Source organism: Perissodus microlepis, chromosome 17 (assembly GCF_051167445.1).
Source record: "Perissodus microlepis isolate ML-2025 ecotype Zambia chromosome 17, ASM5116744v1, whole genome shotgun sequence".
NCBI classification, from domain to species: Eukaryota; Metazoa; Chordata; class Actinopteri; order Cichliformes; family Cichlidae; genus Perissodus; species Perissodus microlepis.
This window is the reverse complement of record NC_140477.1, coordinates 24,024,960-24,051,102: the sequence shown is the minus strand read 5'-3', so window position 1 is coordinate 24,051,102 and position 26,143 is coordinate 24,024,960. Positions and strand designations below refer to the sequence as shown.

Sequence of the window (26,143 nt, the reverse complement as noted above, 5' to 3'; positions counted from 1 at the left end):
CAGTATATAATTATTTGTGAGACAGTCATACAGGTTTAAAATAATACGACTTAGAACTAAATACCCTGAATTTGAACTGAAATGTAACATTTAGGACAACTGAGTTAAATTCTATCTCTGAGCTACGTTTTGATGTAAGTACGGGATATATAATAAAATATGTATAATATAAGACCTATTATTTTTTGCACCGTCAAAATTAAATGAGTGAAATGAGTGTCTTGAGCTACACTATAGCTAACTAGTTTACTTGCTAAAGTTAACATTACTGTTGGCTAAAGGGAGTCCGCGCACGGTTGTGGTGTTCTCACATACATCACACGAAACAACACAATTTTGCTCCAATAAAAGTAAAATAAATGACATAAATTAAAGATTTTCTCCATTTCAGTCGTCCATCACGGATGCAGCGTCTACTGTCGCGGTTGCTAAGCAACAAGAGCCGAGCGTCGTAGGGGACACGGTCCAGTTTAACAGCCGCTCACTTCCGGTCTTTAAGGGCAGCCCCTGAATTTGAACACACGCCTAGTTTTGCGTTTTAGGAGAGTGAGTGCTTAAATGATAAAAGAAGTAAGCACACAGACAGCGCAATAATGATGTAATACTTTGTGTGTGGCGTTGCCACTGGTGACGCGTCTTTATCCGTTTTAGTCCCGCCCTTGCTCGCTATTCTCCCTGTGATTGGCTGATAGTGGTTCCCTTGCGTTTCACTGGTTAGGCTGTGTGCAGCCCGTTTGCTAGCTGGGTATATTTAGCTGATTGCATTATCGGATCAGATTTAGCCTGCAGTCCAGCAGAGTAGTGAACGTTATTCCAGGTGAATTCTGACTAGTAGTTAGCCAAGTAGTTAAGCTAACGTGAACAGCAGCCGTCTTTTTTCAGAAAAGTCTAGGTTATCTGTAAGGAGCGAAAACAAACCATTTCGGACATGTCTTCAGACGAAGACAGGGCCAAGGAAATTTTGAAGGGCTTCAAACTGTATCCTTTTTCCTGTTTGTGTTGCGCGAATGTTAGAAACACAGCAGTGAGCTAAATAGCTAGCTGTCTGGGTAAAGGCATAGGACAGGATGCAGCAGCCACATTAGCAGGATGGATGTTGTTGTACAACAAGCTTAGTTGCTAAAGCTAACCTGCCACAGTCTCTGCGCACGGAGTTGTATAGTGTTCCAGTGTCTGAACGGACACAACAGCAGCTCATTGAATGACGACCTGTGGGCTCACATGAGCTTCCACATGAGGGTGAATTCGCCTGCAGTTGTAGTACCTGTGGCACATGATGAGGATGAGATTTTGCTCAGGTAGCTGAGAAGTAACTGTTGTGCCTCCTGTAACTATTATTAAGCGCCTCACAGGTATGTGACTTGCGTTGAGCATAGTCTGACTGCTGTATGGTTCCGTAATGCTGGAAGTTGAAACCCAGGTGCGCCTCTTTGTGTGATGATGGCAGACTTGATTCCACGCAGCTATTCTGGATTTGTATGCTAACCACCAGAGCAACATTGGAGATTGCAGTATGACCTGTTAAACGTGTACTCATGTAGTGAGTCAATTTTATTCCTCTTTGGTGTGCCTGTTGGCGCTCATCCAACACATGTCTGAGAAAGTGACCGAGCAACAGATTTGTGATTAGAGAATAGGAGATGCTGTTCCTCATCATGTTTTTAAACGTTGAATTGGCATCTCTAACGATCCAGTCACACTGTACAAATGGATCAAAATCTTTGTTGCTCTGCACAGGTGCACTGAATGCAGGACTACAAGGAAAATCCACTGCTCCCGACAGAGAACACTGCTGCCCATCTGTAGCTTAGTAAAGATCACGTGACTAAGCCAGAAGTAATTAAACATTTCCAAGAGGAACTTTCTTATTCATCAGAAACAGGGTACTGTCCCACATCCTGATAAAGGACACGCAGAAATCAATTTTCAGAGTGAAATCAATTTTGTTGACTGAATCTGTATATTTGATGTGAGTTCCAGCAGAGTAAAAGATTCTGCAGTAGATTAGTCATGTATTACAGCATTTACACATTTTCTAATTTGCCAGTTTAATACATAGACATTCCTGTGACTGTACAGCTTAACAGCTGCAAATATAAAACATATTCCCCCCGCAAGGAATCTATAATGCACTTAAAGTGGTGCTTCCAGTGGATTTTGAAGAAAAACTCTGAACGTAACGCGCTCCCACGCAGGATAAGTGTTCAGCATAAGTTACCTCAGTCATTTAGGTAGGTAAATGGAGTCTCTTTAAGCTTGATGCAGCTCAACATGTCATTGATTGATTCATTAATTCTGAGTTGTAGCATCCAGTTTGAAAGACAAATGTCACAACATCAGTCTGTAAACTAAACATGAAGCTGGTGTTTTGTTTGTTTTTTAGCCAAGGGGGGAAAAAAAAAAGACAAAGTGATTAAAGTCATGCAGTAAAAGTGCGGTAGAGTAGTATCACAATAGTCTCTTATGTGTAGGTTATCATTGTAGACTTATTTTTAGGGGTTACACCTTGTGTACACATGCTGTAACATAAGCATGAAGCAGAAGCTAAGGAGGTGTTTCAAGCACACATCTGATGTTTAGGTTGCCTATATTTTATAAGAACTCAGTGCTGAGTCAGTTCACAATCATTAAAACACTTGTAAAATAGAAGGACATGCCTAGAAGCTCTGAAATATGCACTCAAACACAGGAGTAAAACTATGTTATAACCTGTGTCGCACAGAATTAAACAAATACACTTCATTTCTGATGCTCAGAAAACATAAAAACTGAAAAGCATGTCCAGATTAGAAATCTTACTATAGAAAAAGTCTACAGAAAAGAGGGGGGGGGGGGATTGTGTGCTTAATGGTTAATGGTCTGTGCCAGTGTCACCCTTTCATGTAAATTAGCTTGAAGCTACACTAGGACATCCTGGGTTAACTTGACCAGTTAAGAACCAGCTTCATGTGAGCACTTTTTACTGCAGGCTTGATTCATACATTCACACACATTTCTACAGCACTTTTACTGCATGCCTTTAACCGTTTGGTCAGACCTCTTGATGCACTGTGGTAATGGTTAAACCCATGATTTAGTGGAATGGAGCTTTACTGCCTTCTGTCCTTATTGAAATGGGGTAAATAGAATTTTCTTTTTCCCTTCTTTACTGTAACGGTAACACAGATAAAGTCCAATATGACAACAGCCCTGTTTAACTTCTATAATACTAAAGTAGTGTTTGTGAAGTTATTTCACTTTGTCCCATACTGAGTAGTCATCAGATTTGTAAATGGTGAAATGTGATGATTTTAAATGGCCAGGATGTTCTTACAAAACCCCTTCAGACACCTTGGAACTGGAAGGAAGTCTTTTAGGATTAGTCAGATTTCAGCAAGCTGCTGTGAGAGACTGACAACTAAAAGAGCTACACAGTGGTCTTTGTGCTAAAGCAGACAGCTCTAGTGTTTGGTACTTCAGTGTTTCCAGCTGACTTTTCAATCTTTTGATATCTTTCTAGATATCAAAAAAGTAAAATAATGACCTTTGTTTTAACTGTATGCCAGCTCAAAACACTATTCTTCTTCTTTTTATGGTTTACTAGTTGTAAATTAAAGGCATAATATAAGCAGCTAATGTAATTGATGGTAAAACCTCAAGCAAAGAGAAAAATTCTCTCAGTTTCCTAAAATTGCAGTTATGTGCTGTGAGCATCACCTCAAAATAAATGTACATCAAAATTGTATTCTTTGTTTATCCTAACATGTAATACTATAAAAGCTATTTTGGCAGCTCCACAATCAAATCTTATTGAATTCTGGTGTAAATGGCTTAAAGGTCAGTAGTTGTATAAATGTTGGGGTTAGAAAGTTGCCAATACTTGGAGCCATTAACATGTCTTTAAAAAATAAATGCAGACTAAAATGTGACAGCAGCTTTTCACTGGGGGCTCATTAACGATGTTCTGACGGGTCTGTGCAGGCACCCTGGTGATTTACACACACACACACACACACACACACACACACACACACACACACACACACACACACACACACACAACCTGCAGCAGACCCACAGGAGGCTATGGTATCATTTTGTATGATGTTATTGGAGCTGAAGTGTGTATGGATTTTAGACTGTGAGAAAGTGATTGGAAGTAAATTGAATAAGGGCATACATTATTGGGTGTAAAGCATTTGTGGAGGTGATGGTTTTTATTTTCTGAGCCTTTTTTTTGGTAGCGTGTAAAGAGGATTCTTCTGGATGGTGTAGATCTGGTTATACTTGAAGGGATTAGTGAAACTGTTCAACTCAGCATACTTTACTAGAAAGCCAAAGGAAGGGGGAGGGGATAGTAGAGGTAATGGAGTTGTGCTGTCAGTGGGATCTGACCCATACGGCTGGGATTATACTCCCTTGCAGACTCAGCCACGGACAGCTGTCGACTGCAGACACTTAGCTTGGAGGAGGTATGTACATTTGGTGCCCTTCAAGTGGAGTGGCTGTGGAGACAACTGTGCACAGACCCAACCAAAGGGAGGGTATGTGAAAGTCCACTCAGTCTCTTATATACACTGTTTGGACAAAAGCCACACAGCCACCATGTACAGTGATCAACAGATAACAAATATTTTACAAATGGGCCAAAAACTTTTTTCCAAACTATAAATGACTGTATTCACTGTAGTGAAGGTTCAGTGGACTTCTCTGGGAGGTCAGAAATGAATTACTAATCACATAAACATGTGACCACTAAAACTACTTTTTCAGTTCAAAAATGGAAGTAAATAACTGATTTGGCATCTTAATCAAAAAAATAATAACATGTTGTACTTATATCCAATAAATTTGAAAATTATAATAGCATTTATAATTGCTATTATAGAAACATAGAAAAGTAACTTCGGCAATTAAGGACATCTGTGACATAAAGCTTACACATTTGTAGAACTGTGTGTTCTTCAAGCAAATTAGAAAATAGTATAAGAAATCCACTATTCATTACACTATTCACAGATGACCAATGAATAATCTCATAATATGACGACTTTCATTCCTCTGGGGGGTCGGCCAACAGGCTGCTGGTGGAAACTGTGCTACTGTTGTCTGAAGATGAAGACAGAGGAGAAGGGGAAGGTGTTTTAGGCATTGGTAAGAGAGAAGGAAAGGCATGAATGCAGAGGTGTGAGTAGGAACTCTACATGTAGGGACTCCGACTGGTAAAAGGAGAGAGCTGGGTGATACGGAGAGAAGGAAGGTTGATATATTGTGTGTGGAGGAGGCAGCAGCTTTTTCACTGGGGGCTCATTAACAAGCAAGGGAAGCACTCAAGGTGGATTCAAACTATTCTACCATGGTTTAGATTGGAAGTGAAGCGGTGTGGGGGTAATCTTTAAGGAAGAGGATGTCAACAGTGTTATGGAGATGAAGAGGGAGTGAGGTGGGATCATGAGTTGGATGATGGAAATTGAAGGTGTGACGTTAAATGTTGTCAGTGCAGAGTGTCCCTATGGCGGGTGGGAGTTGTTAATTTCAGTGTAATGTAGGTTATGGGAACAGAGGTGATGGTGTTGGGGAGGTATGCTTTTAAGGAGAGAAATGTGGAAAATTACATGGCAGTGGATTTTGCAAAAAGGATGGAAAGGACTGTCAAACATACAAGAAAAGAGAGGAACATAGGGTGGCATAAGGTCACCTTATGGTCACCCTGAGTGCAGTCTGAAAGACATATGAGACTCCAGGGTGGTGTCAAGGGAGAATGTAGCTAAGCAGCATCTGATGGTAGTTGGTAGGATGTTTTTAGAAATTAAGAAGAGGAAGCGAGTCAAGGATTAAATGGTGAAAGTTGAAGAAGGAAGCATGTTGCTCAGAGTTCAGGAAGGAGCTGGGACAGGCTGTGGGGTTTGTTGGGAAGTTATCAGATGACTGGGAATGTACAGCTGAAGTGGTGAGAGAACCTGTCAAGAAGGTGTTTGACATATCCCTTGTATTTAAGAAAGAGTATAAGGATACTTGGTAATGGAATGAGGAAGTACATGAAAATATTCAAAGAATGAGGTTAGCAAAGAAAAAGTGGGATAGTCACAGAGATGAAGAAAATAGACAGGTGTACTGAGAGGTTTACAGCAAAGAAAGAGGTGGCAAAGGCTCATAGTGAGTTTGTGAAGCTGGAGACTAAGGAAGGACAAAAGGACTTGCAGAGAGATCATGCTGAAAAGATTGTGCAGCAGCCTTTCCATCTCTAAACATAAAGATGGAAATCGAGTAATGAGTGAAAAGAGTGTTGAGAAGATGGAGGAGATCCAGGAGTATGGATGGAGGACAATTTTATTTATACAGCGCCAAATCACAACAACAGTCACCTCAAGACGCTTTATATTGTCAGGTAGACCCTACAATAATACATACAGAGAAAAACCCAACAATCATATGACTCCGTATGAGCAAGCACTTCGGCGACAGTGGGAAGGAAAAACTCCCGGAGGGGCGGACATCTACTGCAACTGTTTGGCGTTAGGGGAGGAAGACGGGACAAAAGACATGCTGTGGAGGGGGCCAGAGATTAATAATGAGTATAATTCAGTGCAGAGAGGTCTATTAACACATAGTGAGTGAGAAAAGAGACTGAAGAAGAAACACTCAATGCATCATGGGAATCCCCCAGCAGTCTACACCTATTGCAGCATAACTAAGGGAGGATTCAGGGTCACCTGGTCCAGCCCTAACTATATGTTTTAGCAAAAAGAAAAGTTTTAAGCCTAATCTTAAACATAGAGATCGTGTCTGTCTCCCAAATCCAAACTGGAAGCTGGTTCCACAGAAGAGGGGCCTGAAAACTGAAAAAAGCCTCCCATTCTACTTTTAAATACTCTAGGAACAACAAGTAAGCCTGCAGTGCGAGAGCGAAGTGCTCTAATGTGCTGATATGGTACTATAAGGTCATTAAGATAAGACGGGGCCTGATTATTTAAGACCTTATATGTGAGGAGCAGGACTTCAACTTCAATTCTGGATTTAACAGGGAGCCAATGAAGGGAAGCCAATGCAGGAGAAATATGCCCTCTCTTTCTAGTCCCTTTCAGTACTCTTGCTGCAGCATTTTGGATCAACTGAAGGCTTTTTAAGGTGTTTTAGAACATCCTGATAATAACAAATTACATTAGTCCAACCTGGAAGTAATAAATGCACAAACTAGTTTTTCAGCGTCGCTCTGAGACAGGATGTTTCTAATTTTAGAGATATTGCGCAAATGGAAGAAAGTCTTACATATTTGTTTACTGTGTGCATTGAAGGACATTTCCTGGTCAAAAATGACTCCAGAATTCTATTGGTTAGGTTACATATAAAATTATTGCTTTTTGTTCATCATCAATTTATCCATCCATCCTCTTCTGATTATTGTGGGGGTGGGGTTTAATTGTAGCTACCGTGGGTTGAAAGTGCATTATGAGAAAAATTTCAAAGGTCATATTACAGTATATGATAGATGACTGTTCATAATAATAGCAGCGTATTAAAGGTCTGCTTTTTACCTGTGTTTTGACACACTGTCAAAAAAAGTTGTAACGTCATCATTTTCAACATGTTCCAGCCATCAGTGCTTGAGAATTTAAATCTGTACTCTGATGGTTTTAAGGTTGTGTTCTGTGGGTTTGTGCTGTTGTCCTCCTGTTGTTTCTAACGTGAGCAGTCAGCACTTCTGTACTACAGTAGGAAATTCAGCATGCAGGCTTCATGAAGTCTGGGGGAATACTTGTTCCAGGGTACCATGCTTTGGTGTTAATGGCTGACCAGTGTTAAGTTGTAGTACTGCTGTTGTTGCAGTAATATTTTTGAGCTGATCAGAGGTTGTGTTTCTTCACCAGATATTCTGCCAGTTTTCATTTTGCTTTGATTGGAATTAAGTGAGGGCATGGCGCATTAAGAACAGCTTCAGTTCCTTCACGTAAGCTTCTACTGGTTTTTGGCTGATTTCTCCAGTGCAGCATGTCCCTTTTGAAAACACCAGTTGTAGAAGTATCCAGATCCATAATGTTTATTCACAGTACACGCTGTTTGCTGGGAAAAGATCATCTTTAATTGGAAATGATACAAATACAAAATTTCAAATATTTTGAATTTGGCAGCAAACACTTGAAAAAGTTGGCAATGGGATAACACGACAGGGAAAGAGCCTGAAAATATGCATGTTGAAAAGTCTCACTGCGCTGACCTGACATGTAGGGACTTTACAGGGAGGTGTAGGTCAGGTACACGCTAGGTTACAGCATAGCTACTTTGTAGATCTCCCACTGCAGCAGAAATTCCCAGTAAGTCTACCGGTGTGTATTTGAGTGGTGCGTTCACTTTGGTTAGGACACTGTTACTTAACTGTTTCCTGGTAGAAACTGGATGAATCTTCGGGATGCAGAGACGGGCAAAGTGCTGTGGCAGGGAACGGAGGACCTCTCTGTACCGGGAGTAGAGCACGAAGGTATGTCTGCGCTTTTGACACTCTCAAGTCATATCTGTTGTGACAGAACAACTAAATACAAATCTTCAAATCATTTTTATGAGACCTGTTTATCAGATGGTTTACCCACTAATTCATAATAAAACCCACTCATCTCATAAGCCAACATTGTCAGCTGATACTGATGGTTCTATATATGCAGTATCCTTCTCTCTGTTTATTTAGAGGCTGTATATTTAGACAAAGTCATTTTTTCACATTATTTTAAGTTCAAAAATTATAATGTTCAAGAGGCGTTTGTGAGGGCCACTCAAAAAACACCAGATTGACCTTTTAATGTTACCAAAAGTGATTTTGCGGTTTTCAATCATCCTGTTGTAGAAACCAGCCTCTAGTTAACATTGGAAGAAATTGGTTTCACTCTTCCAGTGAAAATTGTGTGCAGCACAAACAATAAATGGGTTCTTTTGTAAATGACAGATAAGGTCGGAAATGACTGTTTATCAGGATCGACTGTTGCAGGTAAACAGGAGTGGAGTCATCACATCCATCATAAAATGTTGTGTGGCACTGTGCCTTCAAATAATGTATAACACAGGACGACCAAGCAGAATCAAAATCAGAATACTTTATTAATCCCGAAGGAAATTAGGGAAAAAATGTGTTTGTCCATTATTGTTCAAGAAGTTACTTGACAGCATGATATCGCACTGACAGCAGGGAGTCTTTTATGAATTCCATTGTCATCACAGATTTTCCCGCAAATCTGAGGAGCCTGATCAATTTTTTACACTCACAATTGTTCTCGGTTTCCATTCAACCTGATAATTCAGTTACTGAAGTGAAATAATGATCAATGGGTTATGCAACTTTTTTTTAGTGACAGTAAAAAGCTAAACTTTGTCTGTTAGTGGACAATGGTCAAATCAGCCATTCATTATTCTTCACTCTCTCCCTTCCCCGTCATATCCCTCCATCAGTTTTTTAAACCATAGTAATTACACCTTCCTGTCTTTCTCACTCTGTTCTGGCCTGCGGTCTCTCCTCCTGCACTTCTCCACAGCAAGTGTGAGCAGCAGGAGCCTCCTGTGACTGCGATGGCTGGTTACTAGTTGTTGCTAGGACTACAGCTGTCAGTGTAGCAGCAGGAGCCTCCTGTGACTGCGATGGCTGGTTACTAGTTGTTGCTAGGACTACAGCTGTCAGTGTAGCAGCAGCCCTAACAACTAACATGTCGCTTAATTTCACACAGTTTGCTGCATCCATTTCTTGTATCAGAGTGGCTATAGCTCAGGAGCTAGAGCGGGTCGTACTGATTAGATGGTTAGTGGTTCAATCCCTGCCTGTTCTGGTTTGGATGCCATAGTATCATTGGGCAAGATGCTAACTATCCGTCGAAGTGTGAATGTTGGATGGAAGCACATAAGCATGGAAAAAGTGCTTGTATGAATGGATGTGAATGAGGCATGTTGTATAAAGTGCTCTGAGTGCCCCAGTAGAGTAGAAAAGAGAACCAGTCCATTTACCATTTCTGTCTTAGCTTTTCAGCTCCACTTTGCTACTTTTGTTTGCTTTGTTCCATCTTTATCAGCCACTTCTTCCACGATACACTCTGTTCTACAAGGTGCATGAATGCACAGGGAGGGCAGACGAGGGGTCAGTTGCGTTGACAGATTTGATCCGATCCTACAAGCTGACCTGTAGCCTGTATAATTATGTCTACAAAGGGGAAGAAATTGACCCACTAGGCAAATGCCAGATTGCCAGTTCAGGGCTGTTAGGTGCCCAAACTTTTGCAGATGTCACTGTCTGTCTGCTGCATGAGTTTATTCATTTAGCTTTCACATGAAAAAAAAAAAGTAGTTGTTATACATATACTACGACATGCACTGTCTGGCTACTTCATTAGTTAGACCTTGGGTTTACTCCCTTTAGCCTTCAGAACTGCCTTCATTATTTTTGACAGAGATTCAACAAGATGCTGGAAACAAAATAGCATCAAACTGTTGTTTTAGATTTGTTTGCTAAATTGAGATCACTAACTTTTTGCATACTCATATTCAAGTTTAAAGTCTTAGGTCCTGGGCCCACAAATTAAAACACTGAATGCTGGTATTACGTACCTAGCTGTTGTAAGCAGAGTTAATTATATACGACATATCTGTCTCTTCAGCTCGTGTCCCAAAGAAGATCCTGAAATGTAAAGCAGTGTCCAGAGAGCTCAACTTTTCTTCCTCGGAGAAACTGGAGAAGTTCAGACTGGAGCAGAAAGTTTTCTTCAAAGGACAGTGTTTAGAAGGTAATATGTGAAAACTGACACAAGCCCTGCATGTTCCTGTCTGGTTCTACAGACATCCTCTTATCCACATGTGGTACAGGGACCAGTAGCTAACTGAACATGTTAAAAACGGAGTTGACTAGGTACTGCTGGAAAAGTGCTATATGTTATCCATATCTTATCTGTCTCATATAATATAGTCAGTGTAAGATTAAACCTATTTTACTCCAAATTATGTCAAGTTTATTAAAATGTGTTTAAAATTTTTTAAAAATAAAACAAAGACCAAAATGAATATATACAAAATACAATAGTATTCCCTTAAAAGTGATTACTACCCACAGAGTGAGCAGTTAAATGCTATTTGAAGATGTTAACATTTTCACATAGCATCATCACTTAACCTCGACCCCTCAGCTGTAATCGGCTGACTGCGTCATGTCGTCACCATGGTGGGCGGGTGAGAGGTCACCCAGGTTTGTGAATGCAAGAACTCAAGAACAAGGCAAAAAAGAAACTTTGCATTGATACCATAGCTGTGTCTACTAAAAATCTCAGACAAGTTCAAATCTCAATGACTTGGACTTGGTCAGTTTTTTTGAAAATCTTGTGAATGTGAGAACTTGAGAAAAAAACAATTTTGAAATTGATACTATAGGTGCGTTTACTAGGAGGCTAACAGCTTTTTTGTTGTTTTGACCATGTGTCGGGACAAATGAAGGCCTGGTAGTCTTTGGAAGGTTAAACAATGAATACAGTTGCTATATAGTATTATGATTATTATCATGTTTTGTCTTTTGGTCATTAGTTACAGAGTTCCAAACCAAAAATGATAAAATGCTCAGAATTACAATTAAATAAAAATGTATTTTTGTGAATTCATTAGCAAATTAATTATAAGATTCTATGATCAAGCAAGTTGAAATCTGAAAGAAGGAAAACCTGTGCAGGGTCACTAGAAGGCGGTTAGAGAAGAACAGACAGCTCACAGCCCTGGAACCTGTTGTGCATTGTCGTCACTTCCCTGTTTCACTGTGTTTGTAGTACAGTAATCCCCCTGACACCCTGCTGCACGGTTCCAGAGAGAAAACACACAATCCACACCCACATAACATGTTTGTGCTGCTGTTTTCCACCTGAGAAGAGAAATGTCTGTGAACTAATATTTAGGCCATGGTGGTATAGTAATAGCAATGATAGTGTGTGCTAGAGCAGCAGCATTGAGCCCTCTGTCTCTCTGTCCAGAGTGGTTCTTTGAGTTTGGTTTCGTTATCCCCAACTCCACCAACACATGGCAGTCTCTGATAGAAGCGGCTCCAGAGTCCCAGATGATGCCAGCCAATGTTTTAACGTGAGTCTCTGCTCAGATGTTTCCTGTGCTTTGTTTTGTGTTTCTGTACTTGGACCGTCTCTATGTTTTAATGCCATAGAGCTGTGCTAGGCTTTTGTCTGGCCTTGAGCTACATCAGGCCTGCTTCCATAGCGATACAAAGTGTACATCAACACACAAGTGGTCTTATGTTCTTGGCTGAAATCTATTTACATGCCTGCATTTTATTCTGATGATCTGAAGATTTGCACGTAGCCGCCCTGTAGATTTTCAGCGACCGAATCATAAAAGATCCAGTCGCTGAGCTTCAAACCGCACAAAGTGTTGTTCAGCAGCCCTACATTCTTCTTTCAGTGTGCCCGGAGGTCGTCTTTAAACAGATGACTTGGGAAGCGCAGGCTAATCATAATTAAAGTCAAGTCCCACATTTAGTTTCCTTTTATTCTACCAGTCACAGCTGTACAAAGTTGCGCAGCATTCATGTATCTTTTGCCCTGTTGTAGTGAATTTTCCGTTATGTTTCACTTTTACTAAAGGCTGACACTTGTCTTTGTTTTCTAGTGGTAATGTTATCATAGAGACCAAGTTCTTCGACGATGACCTGCATGTCAGTACTTCCAGGGTACGGCTTTTCTACGTCTGACATTTAACCCCCCCCCCCGAGTCTACCTTCCTGAATGCTGACACCCTGCCAAGGTCTGTAAATACCCAAGGTTAGCTACAATTCACAGCGGTAAAGAGCTCGTTGCTGACGTGGGATCAGCATGTTGGGGTGAAACCCAGCTGTGGCGCCACAATCAGTCAAGCGAGCTCGTGTTCTCTAGTTTTGTGTCGACTTGAAAACCTCTGGACCTTGGAAGAAGAGGGAAGAGGAGGAGAGAGAACTCGATTGCTTCCCCTGTTCCAGGATCACCTCTCTCTCTGTTTTCCCCTTCAGACTATTTCACTGTAAACACGTGATCACTGATCTCAAGTCAGCTAGGGAAGCCCTCTTGTGTTTTTTCTTTTTTGTAGTGCTGCCCTATCTCACTCCCAGGTAGCATTTACTCAGGAACAGAACAGATGTGTAACCTTCTGTGAATAGATATCATGTTTTCTAATCTCCATGTGTCATGTCATGGCTGGTCAAAGATGGACTGTTGTTGTTGAGGGAAGGTGATGCACTCAAGCAGGGGTGGGGGAACTCCAGGCCTCAGGGGGCCGGTGTCCTGCAGGTTTTAGATATCAGCCTAGGTCAACACACCTGAATAAAATGATTAGTTCACTACCTCTGGAAGTGGCCTCTGGAGAACTTCAACACATGTTGAGGAGCTAATTTAGCCATTTAAATCATCTGTGTTGGATCAAGAATACATCTAAAACCTGCAGGACACGGCTCTCGAGGCCTGGAGTTCCCCCACCCCTGCACTAGAGGGACGGGGATGACATGAAAGCTCTTATTGTCATTTTAGGTGCTACAAATTTTATTGACAACTCAGATAAAATGTATAAACCTGTTACAATGAACACTGCATATTTTACATAATTCAAATATACAGGGAGTGCAGAATTATTAGGCAAATGAGTATTTTGTCCACATCATCCTCTTCATGCATGTTGTCTTACTCCAAGCTGTATAGGCTCGAAAGCCTACTACCAATTAAGCATATTAGGTGATGTGCATCTCTGTAATAAGAAGGGGTGTGGTCTAATGACATCAACACCCTATATAGGTGTGCATAATTATTAGGCAACTTCCTTTCCCTTGGCAAAATGGGTCAAGAGAAGGACTTGACAGGCTCAGAAAAGTCAAAAATAGTGAGATATCTTGCAGAGGGATGCAGCAATCTCAAAATTGCAAAGCTTCTGAAGCGTAATCATCAAACAATCAAGCGTTTCATTCAAAATAGTCAACAGGGTCGCAAGAAGCGTGTGGAAAAACCAAGGCGCAAAATAACTGCCCATGAACTGAGAAAAGTCAAGCGTGCAGCTGCCAAGATGCCACTTGGCACCAGTTTGGCCATATTTCAGAGCTGCAACATCACTGGAGTGCCCAAAAGCACAAGGTGTGCAATACTCAGAGACATGGCCAAGGTAAGAAAGGCTGAAAGACGACCACCACTGAACAAGACACACAAGCTGAAACGTCAAGACTGGGCCAAGAAATATCTCAAGACTGATTTTTCTAAGGTTTTATGGACTGATGAAATGAGAGTGAGTCTTGATGGGCCAGATGGATGGGCCCGTGGCTGGATTGGTAAAGGGCAGAGAGCTCCAGTCCGACTCAGACGCCAGCAAGGTGGAGGTGGAGTACTGGTTTGGGCTGGTATCATCAAAGATGAGCTTGTGGGGCCTTTTCAGGTTGAGGATGGAGTCAAGCTCAACTCCCAGTCCTACTGCCAGTTTCTGGAAGACACCTTCTTCAAGCAGTGGTACAGGAAGAAGTCTGCATCCTTCAAGAAAAACATGATTTTCATGCAGGACAATGCTCCATCACACGCGTCCAAGTACTCCACAGCGTGGCTGGCAAGAAAGGGTATAAAAGAAGAAAAACTAATGACATGGCCACCTTGTTCACCTGATCTGAACCCCATTGAGAACCTGTGGTCCATCATCAAATGTGAGATTTACAAGGAGGGAAAACAGTACACCTCTCTGAACAGTGTCTGGGAGGCTGTGGTTGCTGCTGCACGCAATGTTGATGGTGAACAGATCAAAACACTGACAGAATCCATGGATGGCAGGCTTTTGAGTGTCCTTGCAAAGAAAGGTGGCTATATTGGTCGCTGATTTGTTTTTGTTTTGTTTTTGAATGTCAGAAATGTATATTTGTGAATGTGGAGATGTTATATTGGTTTCACTGGTAAAAATAAATAATTGAAATGGGTATATATTTGTTTTTTGTTAAGTTGCCTAATAATTATGCACAGTAATAGTCACCTGCACACACAGATATCCCCCTAAAATAGCTAAAACTAAAAACAAACTAAAAACTACATCCAAAAACATTCAGCTTTGATATTAATGAGTTTTTTGGGTTCATTGAAAACATGGTTGTTGTTCAATAATAAAATTATTCCTCAAAAATACAACTTGCCTAATAATTCTGCACTCCCTGTAAAGTAGTATAGCCTTGAGGCGACTGTTGTTATGATCTGGCGCTATATAAATAAAATTGAACTGAATTGAGCTCATTTCCTCTGGCTGCCTCCCGTTTCAGAGGCTGTCTGTGAGCGCCCACATTTCTCACATGGTATGTCTTTACTAGTAAGGGTGACTTTCCAAAACAGGTGAAATGCAGCCTCCTTCCTTCATTTGAGCAACAGAAGGAGCACAACCTGTGCACTCTTCTCCTCCTCAGATGGTCAATTTGTTTTTTTCTAGTCATTGATTAGAATTGCTTGGTTTTTATTGGAGAAATGGAAGAAATATACATTTGTGGATATATTAATCTTTACACATTAACCCATTCGTAATGTTTCACTTTGATGAGTTGATGAGGCCCGTCTAACACTGCAGTGCTCATCCCCTGTTAGTTTTCAAAAGCACTAACCTTAGCAGGCTGACTCGTGACTGAGACAAACCCGCTTAATGTAATGTTTGCAACAGTGGTTTCAATGTAGTCTGATAGAGGGCTACACATGTTTGCTTGTTTTTTTACACTCCTCCATGAATTGTTAAAATGAAACCTTCGCACAGTTATGACATAATTAAAAACTGTTGTTATTCATTGGTAGAACAAAACAAGCTTTTATTCCATTAATTTATGTTTTAATTGACCTTCACATGACTTAATTCTGATATTTCACTTTGAATAAAATCATTATCAGGGTGAAACCAAAACATGCGTCATTTTATCTTAGCTAGATCCAGATGGTAACAGCAGCTTAAATTCTTTTACAACACCTTTGCTTTGCATATTCTCACTAGATTTTTAGCTTTGGCTTCCTGTGTAGTTCACACATACACCTCGTTATGTGTTTTTCTTAGCTCCTATCTGGGCTTTGTAAAATAGATTTGTGTTGTAATATAATGGGAGGTGTGGATTAAAGTTACATGATGTTGGAATAACATGATGCGTTCTGTTTATTTTATTAATTAATAATTTTCCCCGACCTGGTTGGGAAACAATTTCCCCAATTTCAATGATGCATGTAGAGTTGTTGGAAAAATTCCCAAGCACCCTGAAGTATCTTATCACAGGTAAAGACTTGATATGCTCTTCTATGGCTAGGCCAACAAAACAGGTGGAGTCTCCTCTCTAGTACTGGGGCAAAGACTTCCACAGGGAGGCCAAGGAATGTCATTCCCCTAGTTACCTGTGGGACCACCATCCCAGTTTGCCAATCCAGAGGGGACTGTCCCTGACCTCCACACAATGCAGCAGAGATTTGTCAACCAAGACAGCCCCACAGCATTTACTTCACTGCAGATACTAGTCAGCTGGCTCCAGAATCCAAGAAACAAACCAAGATTGGTACAACTGTCCTTCAACTGACTGCTCCCTTCACTTTTGGCGTCCACCATTGAGACAGGTACCAGCAACTTTACAGCCAGAAATAGAGGAGTGGCACATGACTAATTTGGATTCAATGTCCTGACCAAAGATCTACTGCTCTTGGAGCAGGCATTCTGCCAGATGGTGCCTGTACATCCACACTGGACATTTGATTGAGATTTCCACATCAGTGCATCTTCCCACACCACCTTGACAGTTGACAGCTCAGCTTCTCTCAGCCTAGGTTGTGGGTGTTAAGTGCACTGATGTGGAAATCTCTTCAGTTTCATGCAGATTTTTTTATGGATTTTTTTTATGGATTGAACAATTATGTTTAGAAATGTACTTAATATACTGTAGGTCGTTTTCAGTGTTTATTTGTGACAGAGGGATAGCAGCAAGAGAGAAAGGGAAGGATTACAAGATGGTAGTGAGACCTGCTATGATGTATTGTTTGGAGACAGCGGCACTGAAACAAAGAAAGAAAGCAGAGCTGAAGATGTTCAGATCTTCATTATGAGTGAGCAGGATGGACAGGATTGGAACTGAGTCCTTTAGAGGGACAGCTCAGGCTGAGCAGTTTGGAGAAAAAGTGAGAGAGACGAGGTTGAGATGGTTTGGACATGTGCAGAGGAGGGAGAGTGGATATATCAGATAAAGGATGATGAAGCTGAGAGGAAAAAGCACATGCTAGGGACAGGGTGAGATGATCCACTGGGATAAAAGACAAAAAATAATCACATAGCAAGCAGAAGAAACTCAAACGCTGTTTGGGTAAATTATACAGGGTGGGCCATTTATATGGATACACCGTAATAACATGGGAATGGTTGGTGATATTAAAGTCCTGTTTGTGGCACATTAGTATATGTGAGGGGGCAAACTCCTCAAGATGGGTGGTGACCATGGGGGCCATTTAGAAGTCGGCCATCTTGGATACAACTTTTGTTTTTTCAATAGGAAGAGGGCCATGTGACACATCAAACTTATTGGTAATGTCACAAGAAAAACAATGGTGTGCTTGGTTTCAACGTAACTTTATTCTTTCATGAGTTATTTACAAGTTTCTGACCACTTATAAAATGTGTTCAATGTGCTGCCCATTGTGTTGGATTGTCAATGCAACCCTCTTCTCCCACTCTTCACACACTGATAGCAACACCGCAGGAGAAATGCCAGCACAGGCATCCAGTATCCGTAGTTTCAGGTGCTGCACATCTCGTATCTTCACACCATAGACAATTGCCTTCAGATGACCCCAAAGATAAAAGTCTAAGGGGGTCAGATCGGGAGACCTTGGGGGGCCATTCAACTGGCCCACGACGACCAATCCACTTTCCAGGAAACTGTTCATCTAGGAATGCTCGGACCTGGCACCCATAATGTGGTGGTGCACCATCTTGCTGGAAAAACTCAGGGAACGTGCCAGCTTCAGTGCATAAAGGGGGAAACACATCATCATGTAGCAATTTCAAATATCCATTGATGAAGAATGGACCCACTATCGTTGTACCCCATATACCACACCAAACCTTCACTTTTGTTGTTCCAACAGTCTTGGAGGGATCCATCCAATGTGGGTTAGTGTCAGACCAATAGCGGTGGTTTTGTTTGTTAACTTCACCATTCACATAAAAGTTTGCCTCATCACTGAACAAAATCTTCTGCGTGAACTGAGGGTCCTGTTCCAATTTTTGTTTTGCCCATTCTGCAGATTCTGTGCGCCGATCTGGGTCATCCTCGTTGAGATGCTGCAGTAGCTGGAGTTTGTAAAGGTGCCATTTGTGAGTAGCTAATATCCACCGAAGGGATGTTCGACTAATGCCACTCTCAGTGACATGCAGCGAGTGCTACGCTGTGGGCTCTTGCTGAATGAAGCTAGGACAGCCACTGATGTTTCTTCATTAGTGACAGTTTTCTTGCGTCCACATTTTGGCAAATCCAACACTGAACCAGTTTCACCAAACTTAGCAAGCAGTTTGCTAACTGTAGCATGGGAGATGGATGGTCTCGTAGGGTGTCTTGCATTGAAATCTGTCTTGCATTTCGATCCGCTCCTCACGTGTTAACCTCTTCGACATGTCAATGGCTGTGAACAAAGAGAAACTTGTAAATAACTCATGAAAGAATAAAGTTACGCTGAAACCAAGCACACCATTGTTTTTCTTGTGACATTACCAATAAGTTTGATGTGTCACATGGCCCTCTTCCTATTGAAAAAACAAAAGTTGTATCCAAGATGGCCGACTTCTAAATGGCCACCATGGTCACCACCCATCTTGAGGAGTTTGCCCCCTCACATATACTAATGTGCCACAAACAGGACTTTAATATCACCAACCATTCCCATGTTATTACGGTGTATCCATATAAATGGCCCACCCTGTAGATGACGGCTGGATTTTGGAGGCTAACGGAGACCTCCAGGGGGCAGCATTACTTCTGTGAGAATGCTTTTATGACGTGAAACGCCGAAGAAAAAGGGGACTACATGTCCCAGTGTAGTTTGCGGCCCACGCGGAGGGGTTCCATCTGTGTCGACCTTGGGCTTTGACGTTTAAAACATGGCGAATAAGGAGCCGAATGTAAGTGTTTGAAATGTGACTGGTTTTGAATGAAGACAGCATGAACTTTATTTTTGTGCGACGTGTTTATCTGGCACTAATGTGACTGGTGACGAGGCTAAGTTAGCATGCTCCATCAGATTGAGCAGCTTTGCTAGTTTCGTTGTAGTTCACTAACAGCGCGGTTAGCAGCGACAACTGCTGTATGTGATCTAGTAGGCTTTACACGATACAGGTGAGGGCAGGAGATAGTGGGACAGGGCGACCTTTCGCTGTGAGGCAGATGTTTCACACTGTAGGCAATATCATGAGCTGACCTTCTGTTAGTAGAGTAACCTGAACTGGGCTATACAGGCAAACCTGCCGGCAAGCTACTGTTAGACCTTGTTTCTGCTTAAGGATAGCGGGTTTCTTCTCTACTACCACATATGGTTTTCAAGCATTCATCGTTTTTCTTAACTACCTAAACATGCCAATGCTAGCTAACAGTGGGCGGAAGGCAGTGATCCACCGTGGACAGGTCCCACATACATCACAGAGCTAACACAGACACAGCCAATATTCATGTCCACATCCATGTGTATGAAAAACCCGGCTGGCATGCATGTGTTTAGGCTGTGGGAGGAGAACATGCGGACTCCACGCACAGAGCCTTAAGTTCAAATCCACAACCTTGGTGCTGTGAGGTGATGGTGCTAACCACTGCACCATCATAGCTCCATCAGCTAAATGATAAATCAGAAAAATTAAGCTTTACACCTGACATAAACATAAACCGCACCAAGATACTGATTGTATTTTTGTTGTTGCACTCTCGCCACCACATACAAACATAAACTGCAGCGGTTCATCCAGCACCTGAGGGATCTGGCTGGTCGGATGTCCTCATCTGGTGGCAGAGGAGCCGGATTAGGACTGAAACTGCTTCTTGGAGCTGGTGCATTGGCATATGGCATTAAAGAAGCCACCTACACAGGTAAACACAGATGTGGGGTTTTTACACGATGCTTTAAATTTGTGGCGGCCTGGGTAATGCTATGGTGATTTACAGAAATAGATCTGAAGACCTGTTTAGAAACTTTAATGATTAATTTTGTTAATAACATGCTGTGTACTAGAACTGTACTACTGTACTTATTGATCGAGTTAAAGATGGTGACAAGGCAAGGTTTCACAACTTCAGTCATGCTAATATAATGTGTGTGTGTGTGAGCAGTGGAGGGTGGTCACAGAGCCATCATCTTCAACAGGATCGGAGGGGTGCAGATGGACACAGTTCTGGCTGAAGGGCTACATTTCAGGTAGAGTTACAGCTAGTGTCAAGATAAATTTTAGATAAATTTATGAGAATCTATTAATGATACAGATTTTGCACTCAGCACAATTAAATGAAATCTCTCTGAATATTCCCCGAGAAACTGACTCTTAGTTCATTAAAAAAAACAACTTTTTACTATTATTTTTGTGAGTCACTTTGCCTGATGACACCCAAAGCAGTTTCCAAACCACTTTTATGTTTGTTTGAGAGGTACATGACTAGGCAGAGTGAAGGATTCTGGGTGTGCAACTTACACAGATGTCCTTGTATGCAGTCCTCCAAAAAACCAACAGCTTGTAGCCCAGCAGCATTTGCTATGCATAGGTTAAATGCTGATTGATTGACAAGTGTACCTGAAAAGGAACGGACACGAGCTTTGACTGTAAAGGGGAGAAGTGCAGGAAAAAATGTGAAGAAGATGAGAAGCACACTCGGTTTACTTTAGCGCTTTAGGTTTGGACTTTGCTCTTCTTGGCTGGTTCTAGAGATTTTTGATGCTGCCCCCTGGTGACAGTAAATAGTTAGAGCATGTGACTACAAAGCTCTGTGTAGGCTCATGGCCCAGCTGTACTGATGCCTTTAGATCTTTGGTTTAAAGAACTACAAGAAAACCATTGGCTTTAGTACTGCCGTAGTGCAGGAGATGAGCCACAGCCAAACATGGCGGAAACTGTGTGGGTGGCCACAAATCGGCATGTGTTGGGTCCTATGGTATGTGTGTTGTTTTTCAGCCTCAGCCACTCATCTAATAATATAATATAATATAATATAATATAATATAATATAATAAAGACATGAAATGGGCTGTGAGCTCTGGGGTGAGGTCAAGACATTACCTTTAAAAAAAGATTATGAATTAAGAATATTAAAGGTGATCACAGCACATGATATCTAAGTCATTTATAACTTAAATGTGAGTATGCTTTGAAATCTTGATCAGCTTTGCTATGACTTTCAAATCTTTTGTAGGATCCCTTGGTTCCAGTACCCTATCATCTATGATATCAGAGCTAAACCCAGAAAAATCTCCTCTTTGACTGGAAGCAAAGGTAACAAACATGGGGGGCTTTCTCACTCTCTTTCTGTCACACACTATCTCGATTCTTTATTTGTTATTTGTAATAGTGATCTAGCGCGTGCTTGAGACAGCTGCTGATGTATGTATCAATGTACCAGTATAATAACCGTGCATGTTTGTTTGTAGATCTGCAGATGGTGAATATTGGAGTGCGGGTGTTGTCCAGACCCATGGCATCCAACTTGCCAGCCATGTACCAACGGCTGGGGAAGGACTACGATGAGAGAGTCCTCCCGTCTATTGTCAACGAGATCCTAAAGTCTGTGGTAGCAAAGTTCAATGCCTCCCAGCTCATCACACAGAGAGCACAGGTACTGCAGCACCTTCGCACTGCTGGGGGGGATTCATTTTTTTCCTGTTGGCCAGTTACTGTAATCAGCATTGATAAGTTGATCCAGAACAGTAAATATAATATTCAGCTGATTCGACTGTGGATTCAGTCGTTCCACTAAGCTGACACACGGTGCAGATCATACTTGTGTTGGTGTGTCTCGTTTAGGTGTCTCTGCTGGTGCGCAGGGAGCTATTTGAAAGGGCCAAAGACTTCAACATCATTCTCGATGATGTCGCCATTACTGAGCTGAGTTTCAGCAACCAATACACTGCTGCTGTGGAAGCTAAGCAAGTTGGTAAGGCTCAGTATACCACAATGTTATCAAACAGTGAATCAGACTGCTCCAGTCTGTCATTAGCATCACTGGAGCAACAAACAGCGAAAATGCTGTTGCCATAGTTTTCATTATTGTCTCTGAAGTAAATGTGGCTGCTTGGGTTGCATTGACCACGCCTGTTGTCTTAAAGTGTAACTGTGTGTGTGTGTGTGTGTTTAGCTCAGCAAGAGGCCCAGAGGGCCCAGTTCTATGTGGAGAAAGCCAAACAAGATCAGCGACAGAAGATCATCCAGGCTGAAGGAGAGGCTGAAGCTGCTAAAATGGTAAGCAGACACTGACGTGGTCTCAGTGCAGTGTTAGCAGCAGTTATTACTGCACAACAAAATGCTGCTCTACTGTTTTTCTGAGAAGCTGTTACATGTCAGCCAAGAAATAAAGTTGTTCTCTATTATGGGAGTATCTTTTCCGTGCAAACTGGAAGTAGGGATGTTGTACCTGAAACCTCTACGGTTTCACACATGTATGTAACCCGAGTCAGACAGCAAAACAAGTGCTGAGAATGAACTGTGACAAACGTAAATATCCATAGAGAACAATTAAAAGTAATCATTCTCTACCTTTCTTGTCATATTGTATGAATGTCGTTAATAATCTAAACACAAACTGTTTCCTTCAGCTCGGCCAAGCAGTGACTAAGAATCCTGGTTACCTGAAGCTGAGGAGAATCCGAGCGGCACAGAACATTGCTAAGACGGTCAGTACGCTCCTTCATTGCCTGTGGCTTCGTTTCTGTTTTGTCTTGACACTCAGTAAAATCCCAGAAATGTGTGTTCTGGCTTTTGAGTAATCAGCAGAATTCCTCCCCAAGGTGAAAATGTAGACTTTAACTCCCAACATTGGGAGGTGACTAATAATTGTTGTGTCTGCTTCCAGGTGGCATCGTCTCAGAACAAGGTGTATCTTAATGCTGACAGTTTGGTCCTAAACCTACAAGACCAGGCACTTTTTAACAAGTAGGTTTACCCACAGTCTCTGTCCCTCACAAACACACAGACCAACACACAAATGTCTGCATCGCTTCATTGTTTCATTTTATTACTCGGACCATGCACAGATTTATCAGTTTTGTACCAGATTTCGCTGTCAGCTAATTTCCATCTGCATCACTTCAAAGGACGCTGCATCCTCTTTTAGTTTCCACTTGTCTTGACTGTGAATGATCGGAGGCTGAAGCTCAACTCCCACGTTCAGTTTTGTTAGTATCTGCACACAATCAGCAGACTGCACATGGCTCAGTAGTTACAAAGCGAAACAACACCTCAGACCTCCGTCTTAATCTACATCACTTTAACAGAAAGTATAAACAGTGTTTCTTTTCCTGTAAAATATCCTGCTGGCATCAACATAAATTCAATTGCAACATTATTGCCTTCACTGAATTCACTTTTATTAGTTTATAAAACAAAGCACAGTCTTTACTTTTAGCTCATCCAGCTGAAGGACTCGTGGACTTGTGCCATGTTGAGGCGTCCAGTGTCCATCTGTCCACAGTTCAGCTGCTGCTCTTCGTAGAGTCTTTTTCACATTTTAGCAAAACTTGCAGGTGACGATCACCTAATGGTTTCCCCCCAAACTGTGCTCATAGTTGCTTTACAAGTGGTGACCTACGAATGATGAGGGAGCCGGATGAGCTTTTGCATTATTAAAGTTCTGGTCTTTATGTAACTTTTCAAAAACAAACCGCTCTAAACAAAAACCCCTCAAACACACCTCTCCACCAAAGCATGGCACTTTTTACCCCGTCAGCTGTGAAAGGCTATTGTCGTCACCAGTGTTGAAAATAGAAATTAGTTACTAATTACTGATTACTTCTCCAAGAGAGTAATCCTATTACTTTACTCATGACTTATTTTCAAAAGTACGGTGCATGGTCGTACTCTATATTATCCATCGTTGATCTTCACACGTCGCACGCTCGTACGTCATTGTCATGAGACACTCTCACAAACAAAATCGCGGTTTAGTAACGCAGCGTACTTATGAGGAAGAAACAGTAATCTAATTACCTTTTTGCAATAGTAATCCCTTACTCTACACGCTACTTGAAATAAGTAATTGGATTACAGTAATGTTACTGCCCATCCCTGGTCGTAACCCAGGCAGGTGGGCAGCATGCACACTGAAGTTTGTAAATGCAATAACACACAATGACCTTGAACTCAGTTCGAGTCAACTTGACGAGAGGTCAGGACTGGCAGCAGTCATTAGTTTTATATAGCAGCGGTCTCCAACCTTTTTTGCGCCACGGACCGGTTTATGCCCGACAATATTTTCAATGACCGGCCTTTAAGGTGTCGTGGATAAATACAACAAAATAAAACTAGTACCAGTACCGAAAAAAAGAAGATTTATTCATAACACACGCGAAAAGACCCAGGAAAACCGAGTTAACGATAAAAACGATAACAAAATAACGCTGAAAACCGATAAAAACCCTGAAAACCATACATTTCACACCTGAGCCTCAACTTTCGCGGCCCGGTACCAAACGACTCACGGACCGGTACCGGTCCGAGGCCCGGGGGTTGGGGACCGCTGTTATATAGTACCAAATAAAAACACAAACTACTTCCTCTGGAAAATGTATGAACACTTTTTTAAAAAAATTTTTTTATCTTCAGTCTTTATTTTGTCCACAACACATAAGCAAGAAAACAGCTAATGGGCTTCACATCTGCATCATATCTGAAACTCGTGCCTTTATTTTTGTAAATACAGATTTAGTTCAACTAAATTTAATAAGTGAAATGTTTAATATTTATTGCCTGTTCATCGCTAAAGGATCTGGTCTCTGCTCTGTGTTGCACTTTTCTTCTGACTCAGCTTTTTCAACAAGGTTGTTAAATTCCATTTCTATGTTTTACCACTGAGTTTATTTCCACTCCTGATAACATGAAATTTGAACGGTGTTGTGCTCGACAGCAGAGTTGTGACTTTGAGTTTAACTGTGTGTAACAGTGTAAGCTAATGTGGTGTTCCCTTGTTTTTCAGTTTGACAATGGGTGCAAAGAAGTGATGAAGAGGACACGAGCTCTTGCAGAGGCAGTTGATTTTGCTTTGTGCTGCTGGAAAAATCAACGTACATGACTGGAAACTTGATTTCTTTATGGTTTTCTTGTTTTAATTCTCTCATGTGTCGGAGTGACTTTCATCAATGAGTTGTCTAGTGATACACAAAGGGGACGTTATTAAAATCCACATTGAATACGTCTAAGAGATTTGTTGAAGAAAAGATCAAAATCCAGTTTTACCAGAGACTTTTGTGTTGAAGGATTTATGCAACAGTACATATGGATACTTAAGAAGATCAGAGACTTCTGTCAGGAGGAGCTCATTGGCCTAAAACGTCTCCAAGCCGCTTGTCTAGTTTGGCTGCCGATGTTCGTTTTACATGTTTTATCAATAAATGTTCCTGTTTCCTCTTACAGCTATGACATGAGAATGTTAGCTCCATCTACACATGTGTGTGAGTTTATAATACAGCCACTGCTGCTAGCAGACCATCTTATGCATTAATAAAATTTATTAGGAAAAGTTCTCATTTCTATTAGTTACACCACTCTACTAACCAACTGTCAAAGGTTAACTGCAGGGTTAAGACAGAGAGGCAGACAACCGCTCATGCTCATATTCACACCTGTGGCCAATTTAGGATTGCCAGAAAACGCAACTCATGCATGTGATGGGACTGTGAGAGGAAGTCGGAGAGAACCTACACAAGTGCTGAGACAACATGCAGGCTCCACAGATTTGACTACAACTGTTAAAGAAAAGGAAAATAAAAGGAAAATGCAATATCAAACAGCCTACTGGAAGGTTTGTTGTAAGACAGCTTAATACGTAATATAATTGTATATACCAAAATACCCAAGTGCCAACAGGCTGTCTAGCTAGCGTTGGCTCCAGCCCGACCGCGACCCTGAGAAGTGGAAAAGTTCAATGGATGGATGGATGTCTCCTGTGGTATTACTGACTGTTATTACTAGTTGGGAC

At 41.5% G+C, this 26,143-nt stretch overlaps 2 protein-coding genes across 2 annotated transcripts; both read left to right on the top strand.

Annotated features, from left to right (window-relative positions):
- Nucleotides 1-698: 698 nt before the first annotated feature.
- On the top strand, nt 699-16,094 carry pde6d (phosphodiesterase 6D, cGMP-specific, rod, delta). The gene is made up of 5 exons (XM_084909883.1): nt 699-978; nt 8,367-8,455; nt 10,608-10,733; nt 11,958-12,063; nt 12,604-16,094. The coding sequence occupies exons 1-5, from the start codon at nt 929-931 to the stop codon at nt 12,683-12,685; spliced, it is 453 nt and encodes a 150-aa protein (XP_084766009.1). The 5' UTR covers nt 699-928; the 3' UTR covers nt 12,686-16,094.
- Nucleotides 16,095-18,983: 2,889 nt separating this feature from the next.
- LOC146369690 (prohibitin-2-like) lies at nt 18,984-25,952 on the top strand. Its single transcript, XM_084909882.1, has 10 exons — nt 18,984-19,104; nt 19,927-20,059; nt 20,300-20,384; nt 21,371-21,450; nt 21,606-21,790; nt 21,979-22,108; nt 22,310-22,413; nt 22,767-22,844; nt 23,024-23,103; nt 25,142-25,952. Exons 1-10 carry the CDS (start codon nt 19,084-19,086, stop codon nt 25,164-25,166), a joined length of 921 nt encoding a protein of 306 aa, XP_084766008.1. The 5' UTR covers nt 18,984-19,083; the 3' UTR covers nt 25,167-25,952.
- The last annotated feature ends 191 nt before the right edge of the window (nt 25,953-26,143 follow it).

What these genes read in the sequence shown, in the direction of transcription:
- pde6d (XM_084909883.1), top strand. Translation starts at nt 929, where the DNA reads ATGTCTTCAGACGAAGACAGGGCCAAGGAAATTTTGAAGGGCTTCAAA. An exon ending in ACCGGGAGTAGAGCACGAAG is followed by an intron (nt 8,456 to 10,607) that starts GTATGTCTGCGC and finishes CTGTCTCTTCAG; the next exon opens with CTCGTGTCCCAAAGAAGATC. An exon ending in ATGCCAGCCAATGTTTTAAC is followed by an intron (nt 12,064 to 12,603) that starts GTGAGTCTCTGC and finishes TTTGTTTTCTAG; the next exon opens with TGGTAATGTTATCATAGAGA.
- LOC146369690 (XM_084909882.1), top strand. Translation starts at nt 19,084, where the DNA reads ATGGCGAATAAGGAGCCGAAT. An exon ending in CTCTTTGACTGGAAGCAAAG is followed by an intron (nt 21,451 to 21,605) that starts GTAACAAACATG and finishes GTTTGTTTGTAG; the next exon opens with ATCTGCAGATGGTGAATATT. An exon ending in TCATCACACAGAGAGCACAG is followed by an intron (nt 21,791 to 21,978) that starts GTACTGCAGCAC and finishes TGTCTCGTTTAG; the next exon opens with GTGTCTCTGCTGGTGCGCAG.